We start from the raw sequence: 27481 nt of genomic DNA, 5'->3' as shown, positions 1-27481 counted from the left end.
AAACAATGGACTTTTATGTAGCTGTTATAACTGTTCCTAAATAAATAAACTGCAAGTTCAATCACAGCAATGTTAAATAAACTTTGCGGTGAATTTTGTTTGTTTAAAATATTAGCTGCCAACATACAGTCACCTTTAACAATAAAAAATTACACTTACCAAGTGGTACCTGCATGTCTTTTCCAGACGCATGTACTTCAAACAGTATTCACATATCCACAGTTTGGGCTGTTTTCCATATTCTTCAGGATAAGGACTAAAGTACCATGTATCTATCTCGTAGCGACCAAACTGTAATTTATCGATGTATTTCACTTTGGTAATTGCTTCATGTTCTTTCTCTAAAGCAGCAGTTGTTGGGTCCATCTCTGCATACGTCTAAAAATATTTACAGATATTATAAGAAAATATAGGCACGCAGGACATCAAAACTTGCAGGCACTTCTCACTAATGAATTATAGCATTTTTGCTAAGCCTACATTTGATGTGTCTACCCTAACTGCATTTTATATTGACCAGAATATTTTTTTTTTAAATTTAGGCTTAGCATCATGTTGACGTCATTAGATACATAAAAAAAGGGCATACTAAATGCTAGCCTTTGTTCAGTCCTATGTACACCCCTGTCTGAAACTTTTATATGAAATTTATGCCAAAACAGTGCATCCTATGCATTCGCACTAAGAGGTATTTTATTTATAATTTACACTTCTCAATTCAATGGCATCAAATTGCCATTAAAATGGAAGACACAAATTTTGTACGCAAAAAGAAGATAACACTATATTGTTTTTTTTAAAGCAAAGAAATATTTGTTAATGGTTTTTTACTATGAATAAGTCTTATTTGACCAGGGGCCTATTCCACCAATAAACTTTGCAACTTTTCACTTTGCACTTTGCACTTTTCTTTCTTACTTCTGTTCCACGAAAATTAGAATTCGCAAAGCAAAAATTGAAAAGTGCAAAGCGAAAAGTGCAAAGACTTTGCACTTTTTAACGTGTTTCTGTTCCACAATAATCTCTCTCTGCAGAACTCATCTATAAATATTTGCAAAGTTTTCAGAGGTTTTGCAAATATCATTTTGCTTTTGCAGTTTAACATTTTATTGTGTGATCTTATTTAAATAATTAGTTTGAGGTGGTTAAAAGTGTTGTTTGTTATAAATTTAGCATTTAAGTAATTATTTAATTTAATTTAATGTGGTTGAGAGAAATGAAAACATAGGTAGTAGTAACATAAACACATAACCTACAAAAGTAAAAGAAGGAAAATGAGGCGTATTTTATTGCATTCAAGTGATGAATCTGATGAAGATGACAGAGTTCCAGTAAGGAATGCGTACAGATTAAGAATAATTTTCATGATTGACAATGATATGCATAGTGCTTTTAAAAGAACGTCAGTCCATTCCTTCTCCTTTTGTTTCTGTGTTACTGTGCCTACTAGAGAAACTTGCAAATAATATATCTTTTTTTTCTTTTATAAATTCTAATACTGCTAATTTTTTATGCACAACTTCTATTTTCTTACTCATCATGCACTCTATAACCTACAAACTAGACAACAGTAATGTAAACAATGAATAAAATAATGCAAAGACTTTGCAGACTGGCTGTAGGAATGCAAAGAGGTTAAAAATTTTGGTGGAACACATTTACTTTGCACTTTTCAGTTATATGCAAAGTGCAAAGTGCAAATTGAAAAGTTGCAAAGTTTATTGGTGGAATAGGCCCCAGGTTTGCATCGCACAGCTATGCAGAGGGCTTATGGTATCAGGGCCTCCACAAGATTATAGCATATTCCGAACCACTTGGATACAGATTCAGTGCTCATAAATTATAAACCACGACCCTCGCCACACGAGCACGACACATCAGCGGTCATGGCTCCAAGACCCCAGTAGGTTTAGGAGCTCTGAACCATAAAACACAATCCAGCAAATTTGGTTTGATTTCAAATAGATTTTGAAATTTCAGACCTATTTCCAAGTGTGGACACTATCCTTAGGAAGGAGACAGGATGTTTCCAGATGAGTCTTAAGTGACTCATACAGGCTGTTAAAAAAAAAAATCTTGCAGGTGATCATTTACATGAACATAAGACAAAAATACATGTACAAATTTTTCCTTATTGCTTAGTGATGTTAAATTACACGTAAAAAGGTTGGCCAACCCAAGTTCATTAATAAAGGGGATAATATATCAGTTACAGGAAACATTATTACACAATTTTTAGCTTACCTGCAAATAGTTTTCCATAATTAAAAAAAAATTTACGAAAAAATATAATTAGTATTGTGCATAACTTCCTTTGTAATTACTTCCAACCAAAATATTTAAAATGATTTTATCTTATTTTTATACATAATAATCAAGTTTACAAAAAAAGTTTACCTTTACAAAAAAATTTTTTTTTCCCAATATTAATGTAATCTTCATCAGTTGTCAGCACCGATTTGAAAAACTTTAATGACGTGTAGAGTATCGTAAATCGCTCTGCGTGTTGAAGGACAGATGACAGATGGAGGCAACATACTATTGCAAACCTGGCCTAAGGTTCAGTCTCTAATGGAAAGTTGACTACTGAATTTTCATGGCATTACTTTGCTGCAAGTGTCCATTATTATTATTATTATTACTACTTGCACAGCTTTTTACACCCTCCACATTACATAGTAAATATCTGCTGAAAGTATTTGCAACACAACAACTAATGCAACGGAGGTAGTGTGTTAAATTTATAAGTAAATCCCTGTGAAATTCTTTCAGATACAAAAAAAAAATTAAACATTTCCATATAAAAGACACTTGATGATTAAATGAATGAGTTTGGGTTCAACATATTTTTTTACATTAAGGACATCAGTGACAGTACGATGGAGTGACAGAATGTATAGGGGAAACAAAAGAACCCTGAGAAAACAAACTGTATCACAACAGTCACTGAAGGTGAATGTGAGCAAACTTCTTGTACAATAATCAAAATAACTCTATCTCAGTTTTTGTGACATTGCTGCACATATCTATCATTCTAGTACTTGGATCTTTCTCACAATAAGCTGAGCTAAGTATACAGCTGTCTTAGAATGTACTGTTAGGTAAATTTTTGTTTACTTAGTTACAATGTGGATAAACAGCTTTTGTCTAAAACCAGGGTTATTACAGATATTGCAGATAAAAATTCAAGGACTTTCAAGGACTTTTCAAGGACAATAAAGCCGAATTTTCAGGACCATCATTGGCTGTGATAAATTATCAAATACGTATACGTATCAAATACGAAAAATGTGGTCCTCACAAGACTGAATGGTTTTCACGTACATTTTTAACCTATTTCTTTTTTTATCACAATTTTTAAGGGACACAGCAGGAAATAATTAATATCAGAAAATCTAAATACAATTTTAATAATTTATTGTAGAATGAAATATTATTGCTAAAATTCTAATATGCCAAAATCAATTTCATCACTTACCAGTATTTCATAAACCTTCTCTGCTGGTCACTGTCCCTCAATTTTCAGTATTATACATTATTAACCTGTGCTTCAGTAAAAACATTTTAATCATGTTTCACAGTTTGTGTTTCTGTCTTGTCACGAGTAGTATGCTCTACTGCAGACACTGACACCCATTAACAAATCTAAACAAATATTTACACTAATGTGGCTAATAAAATAATTGTGAATTTAAAAAAATGAAGACCCATTTCTGTATATTCAAGATCAAAAGAAGAAAAGTCCTAAACAGACAACAGACAATACAATTTAAGTTAAATTTGTTTATAATCATTCAACTTTCTACACAAAAGCTCATCAAGTTTTGCAAGTTCTGCCACTTTTTCTTTTGCTGTCCTCCTGTAACTGTTAGACCTTGAAACAAATGTTAACTTTCCTGTTTTTGCTGCTTGCTCTGAGAGTTTATCAGCTGATGCACTCAAGTGTGTCTATATCCGCTTGAAGTCTACGCTTTTTTTCCTTTAGATCATCTAACTCATCAGTAACACATTTCCTTTTTAAGGATTTCTGCTCTGTTTCTCTTGCTCTTTCTTTTTCTTCCAAATAACCTTGCCACTTTTGCCGTGCTGCCGATGCTGAGATGATCATCTCTTTTGTAATGTGAACATTAGTAACACCACCAGCAGATGTAATGTGCTCACCAATTATTCGCTGTGCAATAAGTGTACGCTCTTGCATGTTCTCCACTTCAATTTTCCTGTTCAAGGAAAACCCTCTCTCAACTGCTGCTTGACCATGGGAAAGAATAAGTAGCATTTTCATTACTGACCACAGCTTTTCATAGTCAGATTTTGACATTGTACAGGCATATAATAGCAAATCCAAACGATCTACCACTGGTCTGAACTTCTCAAATTCTGAGGAGAAACCAAATGCAGCAATGAATTCTTTGTATGATGAAATTAAGTCATCACAATCAGTTTCTTGAACTCGTTTAGCCTCCACTAACGTCTTCAATGTCAAAGTAAACTTAGTTGTACAATCTGTTGAAATATTCATTTCCCTTGGGTCTAAACATTTGAGACTTCTCACAACTGAATACTGTAAAGGACATTTCTTCAAAATTTTCTTTACAGTTTCAACTAGAAAATCACGGCATTGCATACGCAACTGCAAAACATCATATTCCTTAACATTCCTCTGAATCAAATCTTTGATCCTGTTCTCAGCAGCAAATCCTAACTGAACTTTTGCCACAGGCAAATGATTCTCTTTCATACTTACATCAATTTTCATAAGCTTGATGCCCGTAGCAGCACTCTTCAGCTCACTATCCTTGATGAACCTTTCCATCAAGCTTCGGATCAATTTCTCCATGTCCTTAGCCAAAAAGGGCAGCATGGGTTTATCAGTTTGGTACACTTTCAAAAAAACTTCAACTTGTTTTGCAATTTATTGGAATGCTAAAAGCTTCACTGGACACAATGTATCATTTGCTGCTTCTTTAATAACTGAGAAAGATTTTGTGTTCGGGTTTGGAATCTTTTTTCCTGCAACTGCCTGTACATACATTACAATATGAGGCCAAATCTCAAGAGCACGAGTAACTACAATCACATTTTCAACCCATCTTACTGTACAAAACTTCAAGGGAAATACATTTGATTCTGTCACTTTGACATAATCTGCCCTTCTAGCTGGTGAGTCCTTAAAAAGATAATACAAGCTAGATAAAACCTTATCTAGATCCCATGTGGATGATGTAGAACCATGCTTGAATGCCCCATGAATTATGTGTAACCCACAGCTGCCTGTATGAATCACTGAAACATTGGAATCTCTCTTCAGCTGATCACACACAAGGTCATAAAATTTCCAATTTACGTTTGGGCCATCCATGGACAGCTGTAACAAAGAACTGCTTGGGATACTAACATCTGAATACATCTTTTCATAGGAGGTGAACATATCTTGAGCAGTAGAGTGTTCTAAAAATTCGGAATGTATGTAAGACAATCTAACCTTATCACCTTCCCAGTAACGAACATGGTAATCCATTTGTTTCTTCTGCAGTTTCCTGTTCATACTTTCATCAAAAAGCAAAACATAAGTTTCTTTTTCCGAAGGGTTTCCATAAGTAGAGATTGAAAATATGGAGCAATGCCAAAACAACAAAGATAAGCACACTTAGTTTCTCCTAGTGAAAAGCTCTGGGCAATGTTACTGTCACTAAACATAAGTTTAAAAATTTGTGAAATATCTTCACATGACTTATACGAATAGTGGCTACAGCATACTTTCCGGGCCCACATAACTTCAGCTTTCAATGTATCATGGCTCGAGAAGAAGGGAGTAAGTTTCTGGTTTTCTTGAGGTGTAGGCCTAATGTTCACTTCAGTATCAGCCACCATGGAAGATGAACCTTGTTGGGACTTGGATCTACCATAAAAGTAATGGATTCCTAAACAAGACTTTTTGTCACTTGCACAATTGGAGTGTTTTTTCCCATTCATGTGGCTTGTTAAAGCAGACACACCCATTTTGCTAACATCAAAATCGGTTTCACACACATTACACCTAGCTTTATTTTTGTTTCCAACTTTCCCCAGCCACTTATTAAAACTGGGATTCTGGAGCCACAAATCATTGAAAACACAATTGCCAGGCATTTTGATACAAACATTAAACTTAGTAGAACTAAATTAACTTATGGTCTACACAAATTACACACCGAAAAAACGAACTTCACTACCACGAAATTAAACTACACAAAACTGCAGCCCGCAAAGAAACGGACCAACACGAAAAACGAATTAATACATTTGTGACGATTATGTAGTAGTTTACTGGTTATGTAAATATTATCAGAGTTAATGTACAATATTTAATAGAGCTGTAGCAAACCGTATGTATTCGGTACTGAGTAACGGGTGCGACATCTAGTAACGAGTAACGAAACGTTACACAAGGCTGGATTTCGCCACTCACATTTTTCGTATGTTTTACGCATGCGCGTTCATATTCGATGAATTTACGTTACAAAGAATGATGTTTGTTTATTAAGTAAAGTATAATTTAGAAATTCGTCGTCCAAGTTTTTTACTGTTTATAAGAAAGTATTTTTTACAAATTAGAAATATGTATGTTTTTTTTTATTATTATTGCGTATTTTCACGTATTTTTTGTTTTTATCTTAAAAGAGATAATATAATAAAACCGCTCTAATGAGATTTAATTGTTTCTTGGTTAACAAAAACTGTTAATTATCAAATATTGTTAATTGTTTATATTCTATTTATTATTATTTACGCGACGTCATACTGTACGCGTACGCAATACGACTCGATTCGTTGCTGCAAAATAACATAGCATGTTATGCGGTATCAGAAGTAACGAGTAACGTAACGATACAATAGTAACGAGTACTAATTGTTGTAGTAACGAATACATACGGGTACGCTTTTATTCGTTACTTTTACACCTCTAATATTTAATGAGCCATAAGATTTAGGTGGCAGTTACTGAATAAAGCACTTCGGCGGAATATTTTACACCGTAAAGTTGGCGAAACGAGCTATTTTTCAACCTTCGGAGATGTTCGATAACGCTCGGAACACGCGCTCCGGCAGCCATACGATATTAAACGTATATTTACACATATTATGGTACAATTAAAGTATGATTGCACTATAGCTATAGTAATAGTTTATTCGTACCATAGTACCACACATTTATTGTTTTGTCATTCCGTTTAGAGTCGTACGCCGGTCTTACGCATGCAGCCAAATATTTGTAGTACCCACGATTTGATGTCACGTTAACTCCAACGTCTAAATTCAAGGACTTTTCAAGACCCAAGTAATATCAAGGACTTTTCAAGGCCTTGAAATCCCCTTACCTAAATTCAAGGACTTTCAAGGACCGTACGAACCCTGTAAAACATATACATAGTGCAGCTGCAAGCAAAAATTGTTGCAAAAGGGAAAAAATACAACATAAAAGAGAGACATACCAGCATTTTGCAGCCACATAAACAAATACTTCACTTCAATTAATTATATAAGGATGTTTCAAGTTTTAAAAGAGAAATAAAGCTGTTTCACATGTTAAACATGCTACTGTGATGATGAAAGAGTAGAAATTACAAATTCATGCATACATATACTCAAGATATTGAGTGACATCAAGGCAGTAATACATATTTGGTTCATGATTTTTATGTACGTACTGCTGGAACAACAAAAGTAAAATCAACTAAAAATTTACAGATGGAAATTTCTGAGCTGTTTCTCACAAATTTTCAAATATAGGCTTAATTGTTTAAGAAACAAACTGTTTCACTTGCAGACTAAAAAATTCTGAACTCTAACTCTCCCACACTTGCTGCTTGGATGTTGGTACACCAATCCCTCACTGCACGTCTTCAAATTGTGCCAATTAATTTAGTGCTATGTTAATTTTACAGCACAGTCTTGAATAACACGTCATTAAATTTCAGTTAATCGAAATCGCCACAGGCAAAAAAAAAGTTGGGCATGACGCCATGAAGTCTGCTTCAACTCAGTAAGCAACAGATGTACCGTGGCATACCGTTAGCAATACGATGGGTGAAGAGTAATGCGCGTGCAGGTCTGACTATGCTATCGGCTGATTTACAAACATCAGCTATGGCAAGTTAGGTTGCGGCTACGGAGTGTAAAGTATCGCCGGGGCGTATTGTTGTCGCTCAGCCAGACTGGGCCGTGATGGATGAACTTCAGTCTAGCCAGTTTCTGGGAACTTGCATGCAAAAACACAAAGCAACGTCTGCCCGTTCGTCTGCCGGTAACTGTACATGCAGTTGGAATCGTTTCGGAATCATGGCTTCCAATAGAGAGCGTAAAGCATCATGTTGAAGTATTACAGTGTGCAGAATGTCATGAAGGCCACACTTATGTTGTTCGCACTTTAGTTTTAAGCAAGTCAACTGTGTGCAATTGTACGAAATAAAGACTCTATCAAAAGTTTATATAAGTGACATGCTGTTGGAAGTACTAGCGGGAATGTGTTTGACATTAGATACCATGAACAGAAATGAACAGATGATTCACACGGAAAAGGTTGTTAAATGAATGGTGCACTGAAAAAAAATCACAGGCCTGACAGGATTGGTGTGCACCAAAGGGTGATACGTGAATAAACACTTTAATTTTTGAAAAATTTAAATGTAAATATCTGGACAGTAATACTGGTTTGATTGCCAGTAAAGATGGTTTGGAAAGTTCATGGAAAGATACGCGACGTGAGTTGAAGGTCATTCCGGGACAGGCAAGCCAACCAACCGACTGACAATAAGTACATAACCACAATTCTCCCATTATGCTGTGTCATATTAGTCAAAGTATTCGATGGTAGGTTTAAAAACATAAATGCTGTGACATATTTATTGTTGAGTATTATTCTATGCTTTTATATTACGTCAATAATATTTCCATACACATTTTGGAACACATTAAGTAAATTAGCCTTGTTATTTATGGAGATCAATGCTTCAAAATACACAATTTTGGATAACAATAACATTTTTAGGAACCTATTAGTCGCGCTGAGTGAGGGATTGGGGTATTGGCTTCACACCAGCACCAACAAATTTACAAACCATTGCTGTGTCAATAATGGTGATGAGAAAAAAAACCTACTTTAATAGTATCTGAGTAATGGTTAATAAATTATGAAAATGTTTGTAGACATAGTGTTATTAGAACTGATAAAAACCTCTAGTCACTTAAGGGGTTGCTATATCATCGAATTGAGAAGAAGAAAACTTGATTGCACTTCCCAAAAAATCCCATTAAACTTGACTAACACTTCCCAAAAAATCAATTATTTTTCTGTGAAAGTGAAATTTTTTCCCTGATGTTAAGTAATACCTGCACAGTAAAATAAAAATTCTTTAGGAGTAAGTGTATCGTTATTCCCTTTAAGAGTAGTAGTTTAAGTAAAGATAATTTATTTTTTATGTTCTAACATAAAATTAAATGTTTAATGCTTAAGGCATTTCATTAAGGTATTTCAATAACATTACAGTATTTAAACAATAAAATTATTTTAGTGATTACTGATAACAGATATTATTCAAATATTTAAAAAATACATAGGTATATAATTCAAATCATAACAAGTAGACATACCAATTGGATGTGATTGATTTCATCATGCCTACGCTTCTGATTTCTTGTAATTTTCCTATCTGATTTATCATTTGCATCTCCAGAGATGAGCCTCTGAGCATTTGTCCAACGATGCTCTGCCATTTCCAACTGAGAGCACATAATCCTAAAAAAAAACAAAAAAAAAAGTGTTTTATGCAAATAAGGCATTTAAAAAGTTTGAAATTAATTACTGCTAGTTACTAAAAAATGTATTTTACATTATATATATCCAGCAAGTGGATAATTCCAAAATATGAATAATAAGTTACAGGCCAGGGGTTTTATTCACAAACTTATGCCACTTAACAGTACTCCAATTTCTCAGTTTCTCGAACAGCACTATCCAGATTGTCTTCTTAATAGTCCTCACTCTTTTATGTCCTTAGTCACTATAACGAATTTAACACGTCACACTTCTTCAAATAAAGCTAGTTAAATAAGGGTGGAAATTTGCAATAATTATAGTGACATTTTTTTATAAATGCAAATTATTTTTTTATAGGTATTATGGTATTTTTTTCCCCCCTTTTTGTGTACAAGATAGCTTCTAAAATTATGTCTCACTCAATGAGCCAATTAGAATCCAACCCAGAAAAAATTTAAACTGCAGAGAATTATAGAGTATATTGGTTCCAAAACTCAAATCTGCTAATAAAGTTTTTTTGTGACACTTTTTCTGATCAAAGTGTATTATTGGTTATATGTTTTCGAGAAATATGACAAGGCAAGAGAAATTCTTGTTCCAAATAGGACTTCAAAAAATTATTCACGAAGAGGAACTTAACACTTTCTGGCTGAGATGTGAAAATTTTGCCCCATAAAAGATATTTTTTTCCAGAATTTTGTTGATAACTTTTATTTTGAACTGTGAAGGATTAAGACAACAATAGAAATTAAATTTTTCACATCTAAATAATTGACTAGAGTTCTGTGAGCAGTTCAGTGTCTTAGCTGATGCATTTAAATGAATAATGATTCAAATTGTTTGAAATAAGTCTGGTTTGATGACCTTTGGGTTTTTTGTCACTATTGCATTATTTTACCAACTTTTTTTCCCTTTATTTCATTATATTATTTGATCCAAGTTAACTTGATGATAGTTTCTAAATTCCATTTTTATGGAGCATAAAACAATGATACTTACTATGATTAAGAGTAATGTAAAATTTGGTATTACAAACATAAATGTCCAAATTCTTTTGATAAAAGAAAAATAAAGTCTTTAGGTCCAAAAATAATGGGGCAAAACAAATTTCTCTCGTTACCTCTATTGCCTAACACTATGTCGAAATCCTAACTTTGTTCTCTGGTGCTTCAAACATTTTTGTTACTTGGCAATGTGTTTCACAACAGCCACCTTTATAGATGGTCCTGATGGGTAGGATCAAAACCAACAGAAGAAATGGTGGTTGCAGGAGTGAAAGCATATCAACTTGGTGACATGTGGTTCCTCAAAACTGTGTATTGGGTGTTACGAGAATACACCATGGTATCCAGGCTTGACAGGATTCCTGGTAAGACCATACACAGAAAAAACCAACTGGATTTATGATAGGTACCACGAGGAACTTGCAAATAAGCTCCAGTGGGGAGAATGAATAGTGAACTTATGAAAGTGTTATAAATTTGTGGACACACATTTAAAATTATTGTAATTTAATTAAGAGTGTAAAAATAAGGCTGATAAATTATATATGGTTGATTTATTGGGCTATCCTTTCCTGAACTTTTTACCCAACTGTAACAATATAGATCACAGTGAATGAAACAAAAGACATTATAATAAATATTATACTTAAAATTTTATTTATAAATCTGATGGAAATAAAAGTGTGCACTTGCAAGAGAAGTGAAACTAGCTTATTAGGGAGAGATAAATTATTAGTATTTTTTATTGAACAAGAGATAATAATTAAGAAAAGTAAGGATGCTGGTATGATATCAAATGTAATATTATTTTTAGGCATTATGTTAAATCACGATATCCCGCTGAATAAAATTAAAAAAACAGGAAAACACTCCATTTGAACATAATTACACTTATAAAGCTAACCTCTAAGTCTCAAAGTATTTTTTACATTTTAAATAACAATAATCACATAAAAATGAATGATATTTATAAAGTCAATGTACCAATCAATAACTCTTTTCCACATGAATAAATACATTCAAGGTACTTTAAATTAAATAAAAGAAATAAAGTAGCATCAATCAGTAGTTACAAAACTCAGGAGTATACAAACACAACCAGTGTTATGAGAATTCCGTGGCATCACTGCTGCGTCATTTCTACCTTTCCCCTGCCGTCTCCCCAACCGGCTGTTACAACTAGCATGTAGCATGCTACTTTACGTACTTATTCCCCCACCCCCTCCATTCCGTCTTCCCACTCGACCGCTAGTGCATGCATTGGAGTGGCGTCGCTGCTGACGCTCTCTCCTGCTCTACCGGTTCCCCCACCACGTACCTAACTATTCCCCTCAAGCAATCAGAATTTTCGTAACGCTTGACAATTGTAGCCTCCTCAGCAAAGAAGTTTCACTTCAAAAATCTCTCAATTACATTTTTGATTTGTTAACGAATGTTGGAGCAGGTTATTTCATAAACAATGGCCTGAAAATGTTTTGGCACTGCAGGCCAATGTCTTTCCCTATTTTACAGAATATTTTTATGACATAATGTTTGTGTTTCAGTCATGTAATACATCAGCTGATTATGTTGGGGCATGGTCATAGCACAGAGTTTTATATTGGTATATAATCATTCTTAATATACTTTAAATAAATTTAGATATAATTATTTATTTTATTTACAAAAAGTCAATTAAATAGATTTTTACAGATATTCACAAGATTGACTATGTTACTATTTACATAAGTCTGATTTACAGTATTTTATTACATTTAAATGTTGTTTATTTCTGCGTGTGAATTCATTTGCAAGTTTTTATCACATTTCTAAAATGTTTGGTATTTTTTTGGTAAAAGAAAGGAAGAAGAAGCAGATCCAATTTTTCAGAACGTTGATCAGTTACTGAGACTTTCTGGTAATTTCCGTATGTACAGTAGAGTCCCGCTAATCCGAAGATCCGCCTAATCCGAACAGGGCTAGGAAAAAAAAATTAATTTTAATAGCATTTAAGAACTAAGAAAAGTAAAGAAAAAAACAATATTTTTCATCTAATGTTGTACGTTTATTAATATGTACATAAGAAACTTATAATTTATCTATTTCAATGTCTAACTGAAAATAGAAAAATATTGGATTACGTACATAGTACTTACTTAAATACATATGTACGTATTGAAAATTTTTGAATTTACTTACATACTATATGTAGAATTAATGTTCTGTACAGGATTGACACAAAACAAAACGTAAAAAAGCAAACCATTATCTAAGAGGCAAAGTCAGTAATCTTCCTTTGACGCAATGCACTAAATCGGCTTGAAGATGCAATGTTTCGCCAACGCCGCATAACCATAACATCTATTGGGGTTGCATCGGCATGTTGCTCGAAGTATCGCCAAGCCAGATCAAGGGCACTGGCTGGTTGAAGTTCGCTGCCCTTCCGCTAATGCACACTCATGAACCGCCCTTAATTTCGACCTAATGTTGTCACGTGATGTAGGCTGTTGGATTTGTTAAACTCGGAATATTTGAAATTGCAGTTTAGGCTATGTGAGTAATTAAAAATATTATATGATACTAAATATGTATGCTAAATAATAAAGGTGTATTTTTCGTCTGACCTTTCATTCATATGACATATCAGACACTAAATACGCCTCAAAAAGACAATATATGGCATCATATGACAAAGTTCCACCTAATCCGAATTTTTGCTAATCCGAACAGGGTCCGGTCCCAATTAGTTCGGATTGGCGGGATTCTACTGTAGTTCTCATGATAGGAAAATCGGCAAGTGCTAGCTCCCACGGGAGGCTGTAAATTTATAAGGGTTCGGTGACAGCCAATCAGAAAAAACTTTGTAATATTGTGTTTGTTTTTACAGAAACACTTTGATGTGAGGGTAGTGTAATTTGTCTATTGTTGTGTCCTTGTATGTAAGAGTTGTGTTGTGATTGGTCTGTGAGGTCACGTGGTTGCCCTGCATGACTATAGGCAGTTGCGTAGCATCGTCATACATTTGAATGTTATGCAGCTAGGTCGCGCCATTCAAGGGCTCTCTAAACTATATTTTATCAGTTTTAAAGGCGGAAATTTCAAGTCTGGAGTCATTGCTAAGCTGCAGTATGTTTGTGACATTGCAGATACCTGCCCTCCCCAGATTTGAAGAACATTCTTGTGTTCTGATATTTCTCAGTAATATGGTGTATCAGCTGATTATATAGTTCAAGGTTATAGTAACTTAGTTTCGGTATTGTATTTTATTGACCTCAGTATTTTTATTATAGTCAGAATTTAATTATTTTTATTTAGAAAGCCATTGAACTACATGTTAATAATAATAATTTTTACAAGGTTCGCTAGGTTACTATTTATGGGTGTGATTTTCAGTATTTTTTTTATTTAAATGTTATTTTTATAGATACTATCTTATGGTGTGTATTTCATGGTATGTATTGGGACATTTTTAGAACACAAGACACTGGTGTCTGTGAAAGAAAGAAAAAAAGATGCATTGCACCGAAATTATAGACAAAATTTTATTGCATCCTGTGTTGGAGATGGAGACATTTGCTACGACAGACTGTGAAAGAGCTCTCTGACTGGGAACTCAGAGAGTAGTAATTGTAAGAAAAGTATTTGTAGCCCACAGGAAAGCAGCATTTCGGGGACATTCCCGTTAATACTTTTTTTTTCTTGTCAGTCGTCGCTTGGACGTTGCCATGTGAGGTCACGCTGGTCGTTGGTTTACAAATCTAACATTTTAATGTTGTTGAGAAGATTTTCACTGATGAGGTTCAGGCTGTGCTGTTTCCAATCTTCTTTCGGACGATTATGTAAAACCTTTTTGACCACAGACAGCAGCATAGGCGTTTGACGAGAATTTATGTGTTTAATTGCACAAGAACAATGTCATTCTCACACTGTACTGTGAGTTCAAGACAACTGCTGGATTTAACCTGCATTTTTATATCATTTTAAAAGAAAAGTAAAGTAAACAGCTGTGAATAATCGGCATGTTGTTCCGGAGCGAAGATGTATCTTGGTAATGTTAAACTTTTGTATGGAACTGTCTCATCATGGAAATTTGATTAGATAGTAATAGTAATAATAATAATGGAACAAAACTTTATTTTCAACTTCTATTTTAGAAAAAACCTAATTAACTTCTTAAATTACATTGAAAACCTTAATTTTCAGGAACTATTTTAAATTGTAACTCCTAGAGCTAAATCAGTTTACCAAGTGTTCTAAATATGTGCAATTCAGACCATAGCTAGCCGCGACTTCTAGATTTTTACACAATCTAATTTTTTTCTTTCGAGTTTCCAACTCTCAATTAGAAACTAGACCCCAGATGTGCGGCAAGGCCCAAGGTGGCCAGTTGGACCACCGGAACGTACTTTCTTTTCTGTTGTACATAGACAATGAGGCCACTAGGGACATCATTCAGTTGAAGCACAGGACTGTGAGGACCATCTGCAAAAGTGAGTTTATTTTTTCCGGTCAAATCATGTAACGATTTTTGTTGGGAAAAGAATATTTTTCAAAACTCATTTCAAACTCTTTTATTTGAAATCAAACGTCAACAGTTTTGAGTAAATTAATAGTCATAGACATAACTTTACCACCAACTACTTCAACATGTGACAAGATATTATTCAATGTTTCCTGTATGGGCCAGTAACAATTGTTGTCTTAGCTGAGCACGAATGTAACTTGTCTCAATATTGGGACTTAAGTCATCAAGAAGTAAATATTAATGTATTGTATTTTGACACTGCAGCCAACAAGCTAAAAGTGGCAACTTCTCTACCAGTATTTTATCCAAATATAAACAATTCATTATACAGTTCACTATATCACCAAACAAATATGAATAAGCTATCCAACGGTAAGTACAATTGTTTCCTCCACCAAGAGAGTCTCTCTTTAATGGCCTTGTCACACTTTCAAACTTTTGCTTCAAACAACTTTGGAGAATCAATTTCAGAAAATGAAGCAATTATGCATCCAATAAACTGAAAATTTAAGCGTATTGGCAAATTTCTGAAAGTGATTTCAGCTTTATTGCCGCAAGCATTAAGGAATTAGTACTTGATTACCTAACCTGACAATGCTCGATATTAAAGAGTATGTCAAATCCATGCTGAATGTCTTCAGTGGTGTTGCTGAACAGAAAGTGGTGAGCAAATTTGAGGGTATTATGCACAATATAATAGCTACTTTACTTCTGTTGCCGCATGCAAGATCTTCAGAATGAGAGAAGACCCTTCTGCAGATATCTCTTCAGTATATCAGCCAATGAAATGCACCAGTGACTTCTTGTGGTAAAGAAACATTGTTTTCTGAGTAAACATGAGGGTAATATTTCAATTCTGTTTAATGCTAAGTAAGTTGGCAAGTATCCCCTCCCCCCAATTATAGATTGGTGAGTTAAGATAACACTACTTATTACAATATGGTTCGGGAAACATTTGATGCATTTTACTTAATTATTATACTACCTTTCTCAATATAGAAATCAGCAAAATATTATCTGCAAAATTTATTGATTTTTTTGTACAGTAAAATTGACATATTTTGCTTTTTGATTAACTACAAAAATAGGCATTTGTAACTACATACAACATGAGACATGGGTACAGGTTCAAGTCAATTTTATGGACCAAGTATTAAATTTCCATTATTTGTTTAAGTATTGGTGTAACATGTGAAGACACAAAATACATACCTGTCTCGGGTAACCCATTCATCCAGACGGCGATCAAAACCTTCGTAATGGACATAATATTCCCAATGGCCATCTGGTTCAATGTATCTTGTCTGAATCACTTCTGCTGACTCTGAAGTAAGAATTAAAAAGGCAGGTTTATAATCCATGCAACTTTACAAGTACATAAGTTATTTTACAATGAATACTGTACACATTAAAACATACAATGTAAAATAATTAAAGGTAGCCTTAACTATCACTATTTCATGTATATTGATGCTTGTACAAGTTACACAATATAAACCTATTAAAACAAAATGGCTACATATAGAATGTAAATTTGAATGAAATAAAGGCTGAAATTGGATACATATGAATAAATATCAAACACACTGCAAACATTTCAAGACTTATTTGAATGGTGGTACACATTTATTATTGTAATATATTTATACCAAAAATGCAGCCCTGGAATAGACTGTATTGTGAATGTTAGGTTTGCCGATTCTGTGATTCTCCGTGTATAAGAACATTCAAAAACAATTGTGACAGCTGCATCAAAGCAGAAGTATTATAATGTAAGCTATAAACTACGATTTCTCAAAAACCAGTTAGAGTATACAGATGCTGTTTTCAAGACAAACACAGGAACGCCTCTAGTTTTCGAAAAAAGTATCTTCTGAATTTTATGATAATTTTCTTACATCACAGCTTATCCGTGTATGAATTATTAAATTTCAAGATCACTTTTTTTAAAACTATAAAGTTCCTTTTATTTACCCTGTAAACAGTGTTTCTTAATTCCTACTGGTTTCTGAGAAATTACTGTTTGTAGTTGACATTTGATAGAGTTTACAGTGAAGCAGCCGCCGCCGCCATCTTGTGTTCTAATTGTGTTGCAGATCCTATGGTTTTCCACAGATACATAAGATTTTGAATTAGATAATGTAATGCAATGTTACTTATATAAAACCTTAAAAACAAAATTGGTAAATATGTACTTTAGCGGTATTTGCAAAAAAAAATGTTAAAAATCCGAAAATACTTTTATTATATGCTCTTTAACTTCCTCTTTTCATTAAACCTGGCGGAGATAAGGCTACTAACCCAACCAACCGTCTACATTGTTTTGAAATATTTCTTTTTGTTGATAACCTATCGTAATTGACCATTTTTAAAATTAAGTAACTCTTTTCCTCCAAATCATAATCACACACTGAATCACACAGAAAAGCAAAAAATAGTGGTGACCACTTCAATGCACAGGTAATGGAATGAAACATATTAATTATGATTTCTCAGAAATCAGTTGTAATATAGAAACTATTTTCAGGGTTAGTATAGGAACGACTCTAAAAAGGTATTTTCAGAATTTTACCTTTACTTTACGTAAAAGCCCCTCTGGTAGAAAATTAGCTGAAATTAGCCACACAAAGGTCTGTATAACAAAATAAATTAAGTTTAATTGCACAAGCCCCAATCAAGAAATTTTTAACATTATGTTGTCGTGGCCTCGTCTCTGGTGAAGATGTGGAGACGGGGTGGACGTCGCTCGGTCGTTCGGTAGTCGTGATGTTTGCCCGGCGCCAGCTCTTGGGTAGAGCAGCCTCACACTCTGAGGCGGGAGTGGACCGTTCGGCCCAGTGCAGCTGACCGAGGACGTGCTGACAAGGAAGGTGCCTGCGGTCTTGCAAGGAGTCGCTAGCAGGAAGATTGGGTGTAGAAGAGAGGGATGCCCGCGGTCTCACGAAGAGTCGCTAGCGGAAAGGATGGAAGTTGGAGAGAGGGATGCCCGCGGTCTCACGAAGAGTCGCTAGCAGAGGATTGCCCGCGGTCTCACAAAGAGTTGCTAGCGGATGGGTAGGCAGAGAGAGGTATAATGAGAGAGAGAGAAGGAAGCCCGCGGTCTCACTAGGAGTCGCTAGCTGAGGAGGAGAGAGATGAAGGCAAGCCAATAATACAACTTTTGGCTGTGTCAGTATTTATTCTCCCAGATTGGCTGGGAGAGAAGAGCTGTCTAGGCAATTTTTTTTTTCCTAACCTAAATTAAATCTAAGTGTGTTGGGGAGGGTTCCGGGTTAGGGAGGGAGACTAAGTGCGTCTCAAGCCGAAGCCCATACGCTCTAATCATGCAGGGTATTAGCCATGCAGGAGGGGTAGCATGCATCATGAGCTAGGAGGGGATTGGCCAGCCATGGCAGCGATTGGCGCCATGACTAACTCCCCTCACTGACTATACTAGACTAAAACTAGATAAGTTGGGCCCAGGTAAAACCTGCATAGACACAGGGAAAACCCTGGGCTCTGACATGCGGGATGCAAAATTTCATGCATTAATATCAAGCAGGAGGCTTAGGGGAAGACAGAAGGATGAATCTGGAAGAAGAGTTGGACAGAGTAGAAAAGAGTCTACCATGCGGGGGGGTTGGGGGCTTGGACATTGCTGTCCGCATTGTTTTGGGTGGCGCTGGTTGTTTCGGGGGCGACTTTAGTCGTTTCCCGCGAGGCTGCCAGCCAGCCCAATTAAAATTACGAAGAAGGAAAAATTTTTTAGTTAATTAATTAATTTAAGCTGTAATTCAAAATCTCATGCCTTTCAGAACACAGCCAGCACTGGAGGTGAGGCCTGCCAGGCGAGCGATGCCATCAGACATGAGGGTCAGCACTAACACAACAGGTAGAGAACCCCAGGGGGTCGACCATCCACCTGTGTGCTTCGCACTATTTTGAATTAGCATAGTGGTGTTATTTATGCGTAACTATTTTAGTAATTAATTTAATTTAAATTTTTAGCTTGCAATTCAAAATCTCATCCCTTTCAGAACACAGCCGGCACTGGAGGTGAGGCCTGCCAGGCGAGCTATGCCATCAGACATGAGGGTCAGCACTAACACAACAGGTAGAGAACCCCAGGGGGTCGACCATTCACCTGTGTGCTTCGCACTATTTTGAATTGGTGCTGAGAGTACTTATCACTGGTGGTGTTGTGGTGTGTTGATTTTGCATGTTTAACGCGAAATGTTGTGTACTTAAAGCTAAATGCCTAAAACTATTTTTATTTTTTTTGGCACCTATAATCTAGATTGTGTGTGTTGTTCAGGGGTAGGGGAGGAGTTTCGCATGTTTAACGCGGAATTTTTAGTGTGATAAGAGCTAGTTACTAAATCTATCTATGACGAACTGCCAGCAGTACGAGTGTATGTGCGAAATTTTCCCACCAGTCCGCAACCACGTAGTTGGGGTCTGGCCTCGGCCGTCGCAGGCAGCTGTGATTGGCCGGCTGCTCAGCCAATCGCGCATCGCTATGGGGGGCGATGCGCAAGGATTGATTTCGGGCGTTTGTATTTTTGTGTTATGTCTGGATCATAATTTCCAAGTGATGAAACATGCTGATTTAAGCTGTTTACGCATTTATCGTAAAATGTTTGTGTTGTACGAATGTAAAAGTCTTGCAAAGTTTCCGATTCCGTTTCGCGATGCAAAGCTTCGACAGGACAGTACACTGGGGCGTCTGTAGCGATTCGAATACATTTGTTTTGAATTCGCTATATTTCAACAAGTGTGTGCGAGCTGCGGTTGCCCAGACAGGGGCTGCATATGTTATGATGGGGCGGATAAGAGCTTTGTAAAGCAGCAAGCCATTTTTGACTGTACTGCCGCGTCGCCTACTCATGACTGGGTATAGGGCACTGATTCTAGCCTGCGCTTGCGTTCGTTTGGCGTCTATGTGATTGCGCCAAAGCAGTTTCCTGTCCATATGTACGCCTAGATATTTGACTACGTCTTTGTGAGGGATGTTTTCGTCAAACAAACTAATGTGTGGCCTGTTGTCGGCAGGAGTAATGTGTTTGCGGGTAAACACAATTGCTTCGGACTTTGTTGTATTTACTTTGATTCGCCAGGTCGTGCACCAGTGTTGGAACTTGGTGAGTGCAACTTGTAGTCGGTCTGTGGCTAGCTGGAGGTTGTGAGACCTGCTATACAGCACCGTGTCATCTGCGTAGCAGCCTAGTTTGACAAGGCGGTGTGTGGGGCGTAACATATCGCTTACGTATATGTTAAATAGTACAGGGCCTAGAATGCTACCTTGTGGTACTCCTGCTCGTATTTGTTTGATGTCTGATAGAGCTCCTTCTGTGAATACTCTGAATGTTCTGTCTGCTAGGTTAGGACGCAACTAGCTTGATGTAGCAGTCTGGAAATCCTGTTTGATAGAGTTTATAAATCAGCCCCGCATGAAAAACTCTGTCGAAGGCTTTTTCTACGTCTATAAACGTTGCGACTACATAATCATGTGCGTTAAATGCACTTGTTACCTCTTCTGTGAGACGCACTAATTGGTGTACTGTTGAGTGAGTTCTGCGGAAGCCGAACTGTTCGTTAGGCAGTATGTTGTTATCGCAAATGTATCTGTTGAGACGATTTAGTATAATGCATTCTGCGACTTTCGACAGAGTGCTTAATAGGCTGATTGATCTGTAGTTTTGTGGTAGTGTTTTGTCTTTACCCGGGTTGTGGAAGACTATAACTTGTGCTTCTTTCCACTGAGAGGGGAAAATATTTAATCGAAACATTGCATTTATGCATTCCGCTAAGTATTCAAGTGTTTCGTTTGGGAGTTGTTTAAGAACAACAGCTTGTATGCCATCGTTTCCGGGAGCTTTGCGCGGCTTCATTTTTCTGATTGCTCACTTTATTTCCTGTGCTTGTGTTCGCAAGGGCTCGGAGACTGTGGGCTGTCGCAATTTAATACAAAGTTCGCGGTAAATTTGTGCGGTGAATTGCCTGTCGCAGGGCTGCATATTAGGCTGGAAAGCTGTTTCCAGTGTGTCGGCGAAGGCCTGTGCCTTGAGTTGGGGCTGAAAAACTACGCCGTTGTTTGTTTATAGGGGCGGGATTTTATCCGTTTTGTTTAGAATTCGTTTAGTCAGGGCCCAGGCACTGCCATCCTGGGTCTTGAGTTTTGATATTTTTGTTTCCCACTGGCTGCTGCGCCAGAGTGAGATTTCGTCGGATATGACTGTTTTGAGTTCATTGATTCGGCGTTTCGTCTGTTGTGTAAGGCGCCGCGTGTATTCGTGCCGCAGTCGATTCTTTTGTGCGATCATGTTGCGGATGTACTCTGGCAGTTCGTCATGCGCTAACCTAGCCTCCTTTTCAGGGATGCACTGGCTGATACCCTTCTGGATTTTTACAGTTAATTCAGTTATCGCAGAATCTAGATTTTCATTATTTTCAATGTTAATTTCGGCTGCGTCAGGGACATTTATCATTAAATAATGTTTAAAACGTTTCAAATCTGCATTCTTATAATCCCTAACTTTGCGCGGTAGATTTTTATCTACAGTGGCATCATCGAAGATTAAATGAACAGGGAAATGATCTGACGACATGTCGTGTACAACCTCGAGTTCGAATCCCGTGTTGACACGCTTATTTAGGGCAATATCTAATATATCGGGTATGCTATTTAGTCTGCCAGAGTCATGCGTTGGCTCTGAGGAAGCATGTACGTGATAGTAGAGGTGGGTCGAAAAGTATCAACCTGATATTTTGTAACTGATACACGCCTGTATCAGGTACTGCAAACGAGTACACTTGAATTCGCCTGGAACAACACCATGGCCAATGTGCGCGTGCGCAGAACCTGATCGCAGATGATGGTCACTTGGGCGGAGCTTTGAAAGGGGAGGGAGTGGCACAACGAATAAGGGATAAAGGGAAAGAATGTAGGGGAGGAAGCGCAGAGCGAAATTGTTACGAGTCGTTTTGTTTCTTGTCCCACATCAAAGTATGCTCAGTGCGCAGTGCGTGCACCGTCTCGTTCAATAATAAAACTAATGAAATTTTAATATTATAAAGTACATTAATACAAGATATAATATTTATATTTGTGCACCTAACAGCTATGAAAATGCAAATAAATTCTCAGTTGACACTAATAACAGATATAATCAACATATGGACTTTCTTTTTTCGAAAACAATTAGTAACTAGTGTTTTCATACATTAAAAGATTACGATTTTATCAAAAATTAAAAATAAAAAAACAGATAGGTACATTAGTGAGCATACTATATCAATAGACATTTGAGTTAGGTACATCAGGCAGATAGCAGTGCCAATATTGATAAAAAAACAAACACTTTGCAAGTTCAGTCACTATTTAACAAATAGTATTGCTTTATAACTCAGTTTTTGTTTACACAAATTACACTTAGCAAACTCATTATTTTCCGTGAAAAAATTCCACACAAATGAAGTCTTTTTCTCGCACTTATCCATTCCTTATTTCACTATAAAGATACTAACTACAAAGCATGACAGCTCGCAACAATGTGCATGGTAATACACGGCCAGGACAAACTGCAGTGAATGTTGAACTGATTGATACTAGCTGCATCAGGCGGGCATGAGAGTAACAGAGGTAGAGAATTACCGGGCGTGATAAATAATGTATCAGATTCTCCTTCCGGTCGCACGGTCCTGGGACTGCCACTGCTAAAACTGATACAGAAGTATCAGATACTTGTAACTAGTACATTACTGTATCAGTATCAGGTTGGAACAGATACCGAAAATTGCTGTAACAACCCACCTCTACGTGATAGTTTTTATTAAGCTGGTGAGTGTAGAGTAATCTGCCGTTCGCTGTAGCGCGCCTGCAGTTCCACTCTAGGTGTTTTGCATTTATGTCGCCTACAGCGAGGAAGCTCGGGGCCGCCCCATACAGAGCGTCCAGATCCGCCACGCTGAGGGACCTACCAGGGATCGCATACATTGAAATGAGTTTAATTTGTTGGCGGTTAATAGTCAAATTAATACCTATTGCTTCTAAATTTTGAAAATCGGGGAGCTGGCAGGCAGAGTGCCTGATACTGTTGTGTACTGCCAGGGCGACTCCGCCGCCTTTGGCATCGCGGTCGCGCCTGTAGATGACATAATTTAAAATGGTTAGCCTATCAGTTGGTTTTAAGTGTGTTTCACTTATCGCTGCTATTTTTATTTTATATTTATCCAGGTGGTTTATTAATTCCGTTAATTTATTTTTAATGCCACGTGCATTCCAGAATAGGAGGGAATTTAACTTAAAACTACTGGCCGGGTTTGTGTTGTGAACCGGGGCCGCATTATTCATAGCCGCCATGGATGGTGTCGGCGAGCGCACACACACAATCCATGGTTGCACGGATTTTATCGGCCATGGATTTCGCTGGGTGGAGCCAGATTACTATCAGTTGGCAAAGTGGGCCGATGGCACCGCGTAATTGAGTGTTGGCCCTTAAGGCCTTATTGTTCAGGAGGAAGGATTGGACATCCTCCAGGAGTGGCACCTGCGTGTCGGTGGCGGGTGGGGGAGGTGGTGACACAGGGGCTGTGTCAACAACCATGGTCTGGGCAGCTGCTGGTGGCGTCACTTGTCGCGGGGCCGCGGCGGGTTTTTCCTTGGCCGGGGCAGCTGGGGCAGCTGGGGTCGGTTGTTGGTGTTGTTGTTTTTGTTTGCCATTGTCGTTCTTGTGGCCCGTCCAGTTTTTCTTGTGGCCCGTCCAGTTTTTCTTTGGCTGCTTTTGTCGCGGCCTGCGCTGCCAGGGATTGTTGGCGACGAAAGGGAAGTCCAGCTCGTTGTAGCTGGGTACACCGTGGTGTGTCAGTGCCTCGAACCTGTTGTTGGTGAACTGCGTGAAGCCCAGGGGCGGGTGGTGCCTCGGGGGGCCCCATGGTTGGGGGCCTGGGGGACCGAAAAAGCCCGGTGGGGGTTGTTGCTGGGGCGCGGGCTGTGTCGCGGCTCGTCTGTTCTCGCGGATGTCGCGGCGAGACTGCTGTTCGCGCGCTTTGCGGACCTGGGGGGGAAGGTGCCTGCGGCTTTCCTTTTTGTAGGCACTGCAGCCCTTGTAGTTGGCGCAGTGCTGTTCCTGGCAGTGAGCACATTTTTTGTGTTCCTGTTGCCCGGCCAGAGGGCAGTCGGGGGCGCGGTGCGGGCCACTGCACCACCTGCAGACTGGGGCGGCTCTACAGCCCTTGCCAACGTGGTTGAATCGCTGGCAAACACTGCATTGACTAGGGCCTGAGGGGCGGCGGTAGTCGTTGACGCGGATCTGCATGCCAGCAAATTCTTTCAGGGCGCGGATTTTCTCGGCGTCGTACGTCTGCGGCACCTCTATGACGAGCGCGTCGCATCTTTCGCGTTTCTGCCGGTTTTCAAGAAACCAGCAGTTTTGCACCGGCAGGTTGGCTGCAGCGAATTCCTGCTGTAGGAAGTCGTTGGGCGTGTGGCGGTGCACGCCACGCAACACGAACTTCTGGGGCGTCTCCTCCCGCTGGAGCAGGACGGAGTGTTGAGCGCCAATGGCCTGAAGGGCCTTAATGGCGCGGTGGTACTCGGTGATGTTGGCCGTATGGACCATGAGCTCATCGCGGCCGCGGTTCTGGCAGACAAACTTCTCTGCCAGGGCTGATGTAAGGGCGTGATAGACCCTCGGATATTGATGCCCTGCATCCAGGAACACAAATAATGGCTTCACTTTGGGAGCCTTGGTCGCTTGCGCTGAAGGTGCTTGGGGGGCGGGAGTAGGGGCGGGGCCCTCCTCGTCGCTGCTGTCCGCACTTTGGTCGCTGTGGGCACGTTTTGCCCTCTTGTTGGACACTGTGGTCCAGCCTGGCTGCTCGCCACTGCCTGAGGGGCCTTCGTCCATGTCGCTGGTTGGTCTCTTTCATCAAGCCTAGCGCTCAGTTGCACCCACTGACCACTCCCCCGGGGCTAGTTAGCCGGGTTCGTGGCTAGGCTATAGGGGTTCTAACACCCCGGGTGTCGCTGAGTTCGTCGGTCGTCAATACCTTTACCTGTACAGCTACAACTGTTACCGCCTGTGCGCACTAGGCACGCAGGCACCTTTCTAGATTGTCTGCTGTCGGCTGTGATAGCACTGAGAAGTGCTATCAACAACTAAACAAGCGAGACTGCAGGAGCTGCTCCGGGACACGTCCGTCCACCTCCGCAGCGCAGCTGGAACTCTTCTCTCCCGCGCTCAGCTGTCTAGGCTTGTTAGCCCGCACAATTTATACAAGTTTCTTCTAGAATCATTTGTGTTAAGTTTTACATATTTCTACTCTTTTGATCTTTTGCATTTACAGTATTATTTACACGTCTACAAAACATACTTACAATTTACACTTAATAAACAACATAAATATTTACAATAATAACATATATAACATAACTATAATACATTGTCTCTTTATATTTACTACTGCCATCTGGTGACGAGTGGTGGCACTACCAGGGCCATGGCTGGAATATTGTGCCGCGGACAGGGCTGTGACCCGGGTTTTTGTTTAAATAAAGAGGAGGTACGACGTCAATGTTAACTTCTCAAGAATTCCCAGTAGTATGATTTTTTCAGAACCCAGTTGGAATTCAAAAACGACATGTTGATGGACAATCAAGCTACACTATAACGTAATGTTAAAAGATACCTTTCTCAAATTATTTTTTTTTTCACGGAACGTCAAAAATTAACCAATTTTACGCTAACTACTTACGCCATGTGTCATCCGGTCTTTTAACCAAATAATGTGCACCGATGTCCACCAGTCCTTCCATTCCTTCCATAAACTCGTCGTCTTCATTGTCCCCGTCAACTTTAGAGTCACTCATAATACTGAAGTTTCTGTTTTCTTGTTTTCTCATTAAATTATCATCTAAACCTAACGAATCTTCAAACAACTCTTGGTCACTTCCATCCAACTGCTTTAACACAAACATTTCTGACATTCTGACAATTTTTGACGGCGACGTCAGTAATTATGGATTTAATTCCAAAACTGCCGTTCAGTAAGCAGTAATTTAAATGCACTTTAACAAAATAAAAACAAGAAACCTTTATGTGTACTAACAACGACGAATTCAGAGATTCAACAGTTATTATAAACACCAAAGATAGAAAAGAGTCCAGAAGGAGCATGTCATAGAGTAACTATATAATCATTCTATTCGTCAATATATAAATACCTAAAATCAAATGGTGCGATCAAAAGGCAAATTAGTATCCAGTATATCCTTTAAAAATAAAAAAGGCAGGAAGTGGTCTTTTTTAAATTAACATACATTTATATATTCACAACTCAACATGAACATTAAAATTGTTTTAACTTACATTTATACTTCTTATTTTTTTGTCACTGAAATAACCAGAAATAAATTTGGAAAATCTAATATCAATTAAACAGGTTGAACGAACCCGCGAATAAACTTTAATTTTTATACTTAAATTCCTTTACTAAAAAAAATTGCTTACAAAGTTAAGTTAAAAAAAAAAACATTATTTACAATAAAATTAACGCAAATATATATTCAATAATTCTTGCACATTACACTTAAGAAATTGTTTGTATAACAATTTACACATATCGTCGGTCTAATTAGCAAACCTCGTAACTCCCTGAAGACAAATTTTACAAGAGAAGCAAAAAACTGAATAACTTTTTTGTTTGTACTAAATATGTGTTTAATTCATCACATAAAAGTTAAAACACCCCCTGACGTTTGTCAACAAACTCTGTGTCAGTTTTTAATTATTAAACCTTTTTTTAATGGAGTTACGAGGTTTTACAATCATAAATTCAAACTAAATATGGAGATACGAGGTTTGATAAGATATAAATCTTCTTATTGGCGTAAACTTAATATTGATATTAGAACAATTTTGAGATGAATAGTTATAGCACCAAATTTATTCGTGTATTATAAAAAAAGTATCTCTAACAATACAAGGGTTATTTCCGATATTGAACAGTAAGGACAGTATACAATACACAACAGCAATATTGTATAGTACATAAAATCCACATTGACTATGAATTCGTTTGAAAGAATATCAAGATAAAACTAGCTTTTAAATACTGATAACTGAAGCAATAAATATTACTCCAACAAATTGTAAAAAAAAAATTACCCCTCAGAAAATGAATGCTTCAGTTTTGAAA

At 37.6% G+C, this 27481-nt stretch overlaps 1 protein-coding gene across 1 annotated transcript in view; it reads right to left on the bottom strand.

Moving 5' to 3' along the window:
- The window catches only part of LOC134529732 (histone acetyltransferase KAT8-like), a 36740-nt gene extending 10305 nt beyond the window's left edge, over positions 1-26435 (bottom strand). Inside the window, exons 1-4 of the mRNA XM_063364113.1 lie at positions 26039-26435; positions 16517-16628; positions 9631-9775; positions 160-378 (exon numbers count right to left, since the gene is read on the bottom strand). Coding sequence (XP_063220183.1) covers positions 160-378; positions 9631-9775; positions 16517-16628; positions 26039-26270 — 708 coding nt within the window. The 5' untranslated portion in view covers positions 26271-26435. The remainder of the gene's footprint in view (positions 1-159; positions 379-9630; positions 9776-16516; positions 16629-26038) is intronic.
- Between the last annotated feature and the right edge of the window lie 1046 nt (positions 26436-27481).

This window comes from Bacillus rossius, chromosome 2 (assembly GCF_032445375.1).
Source record: "Bacillus rossius redtenbacheri isolate Brsri chromosome 2, Brsri_v3, whole genome shotgun sequence".
Classification (NCBI taxonomy): Eukaryota; Metazoa; Arthropoda; class Insecta; order Phasmatodea; family Bacillidae; genus Bacillus; species Bacillus rossius.
Note: the sequence above shows the minus strand (reverse complement) of the source record. Positions and strands in the feature narration are given on the sequence as shown.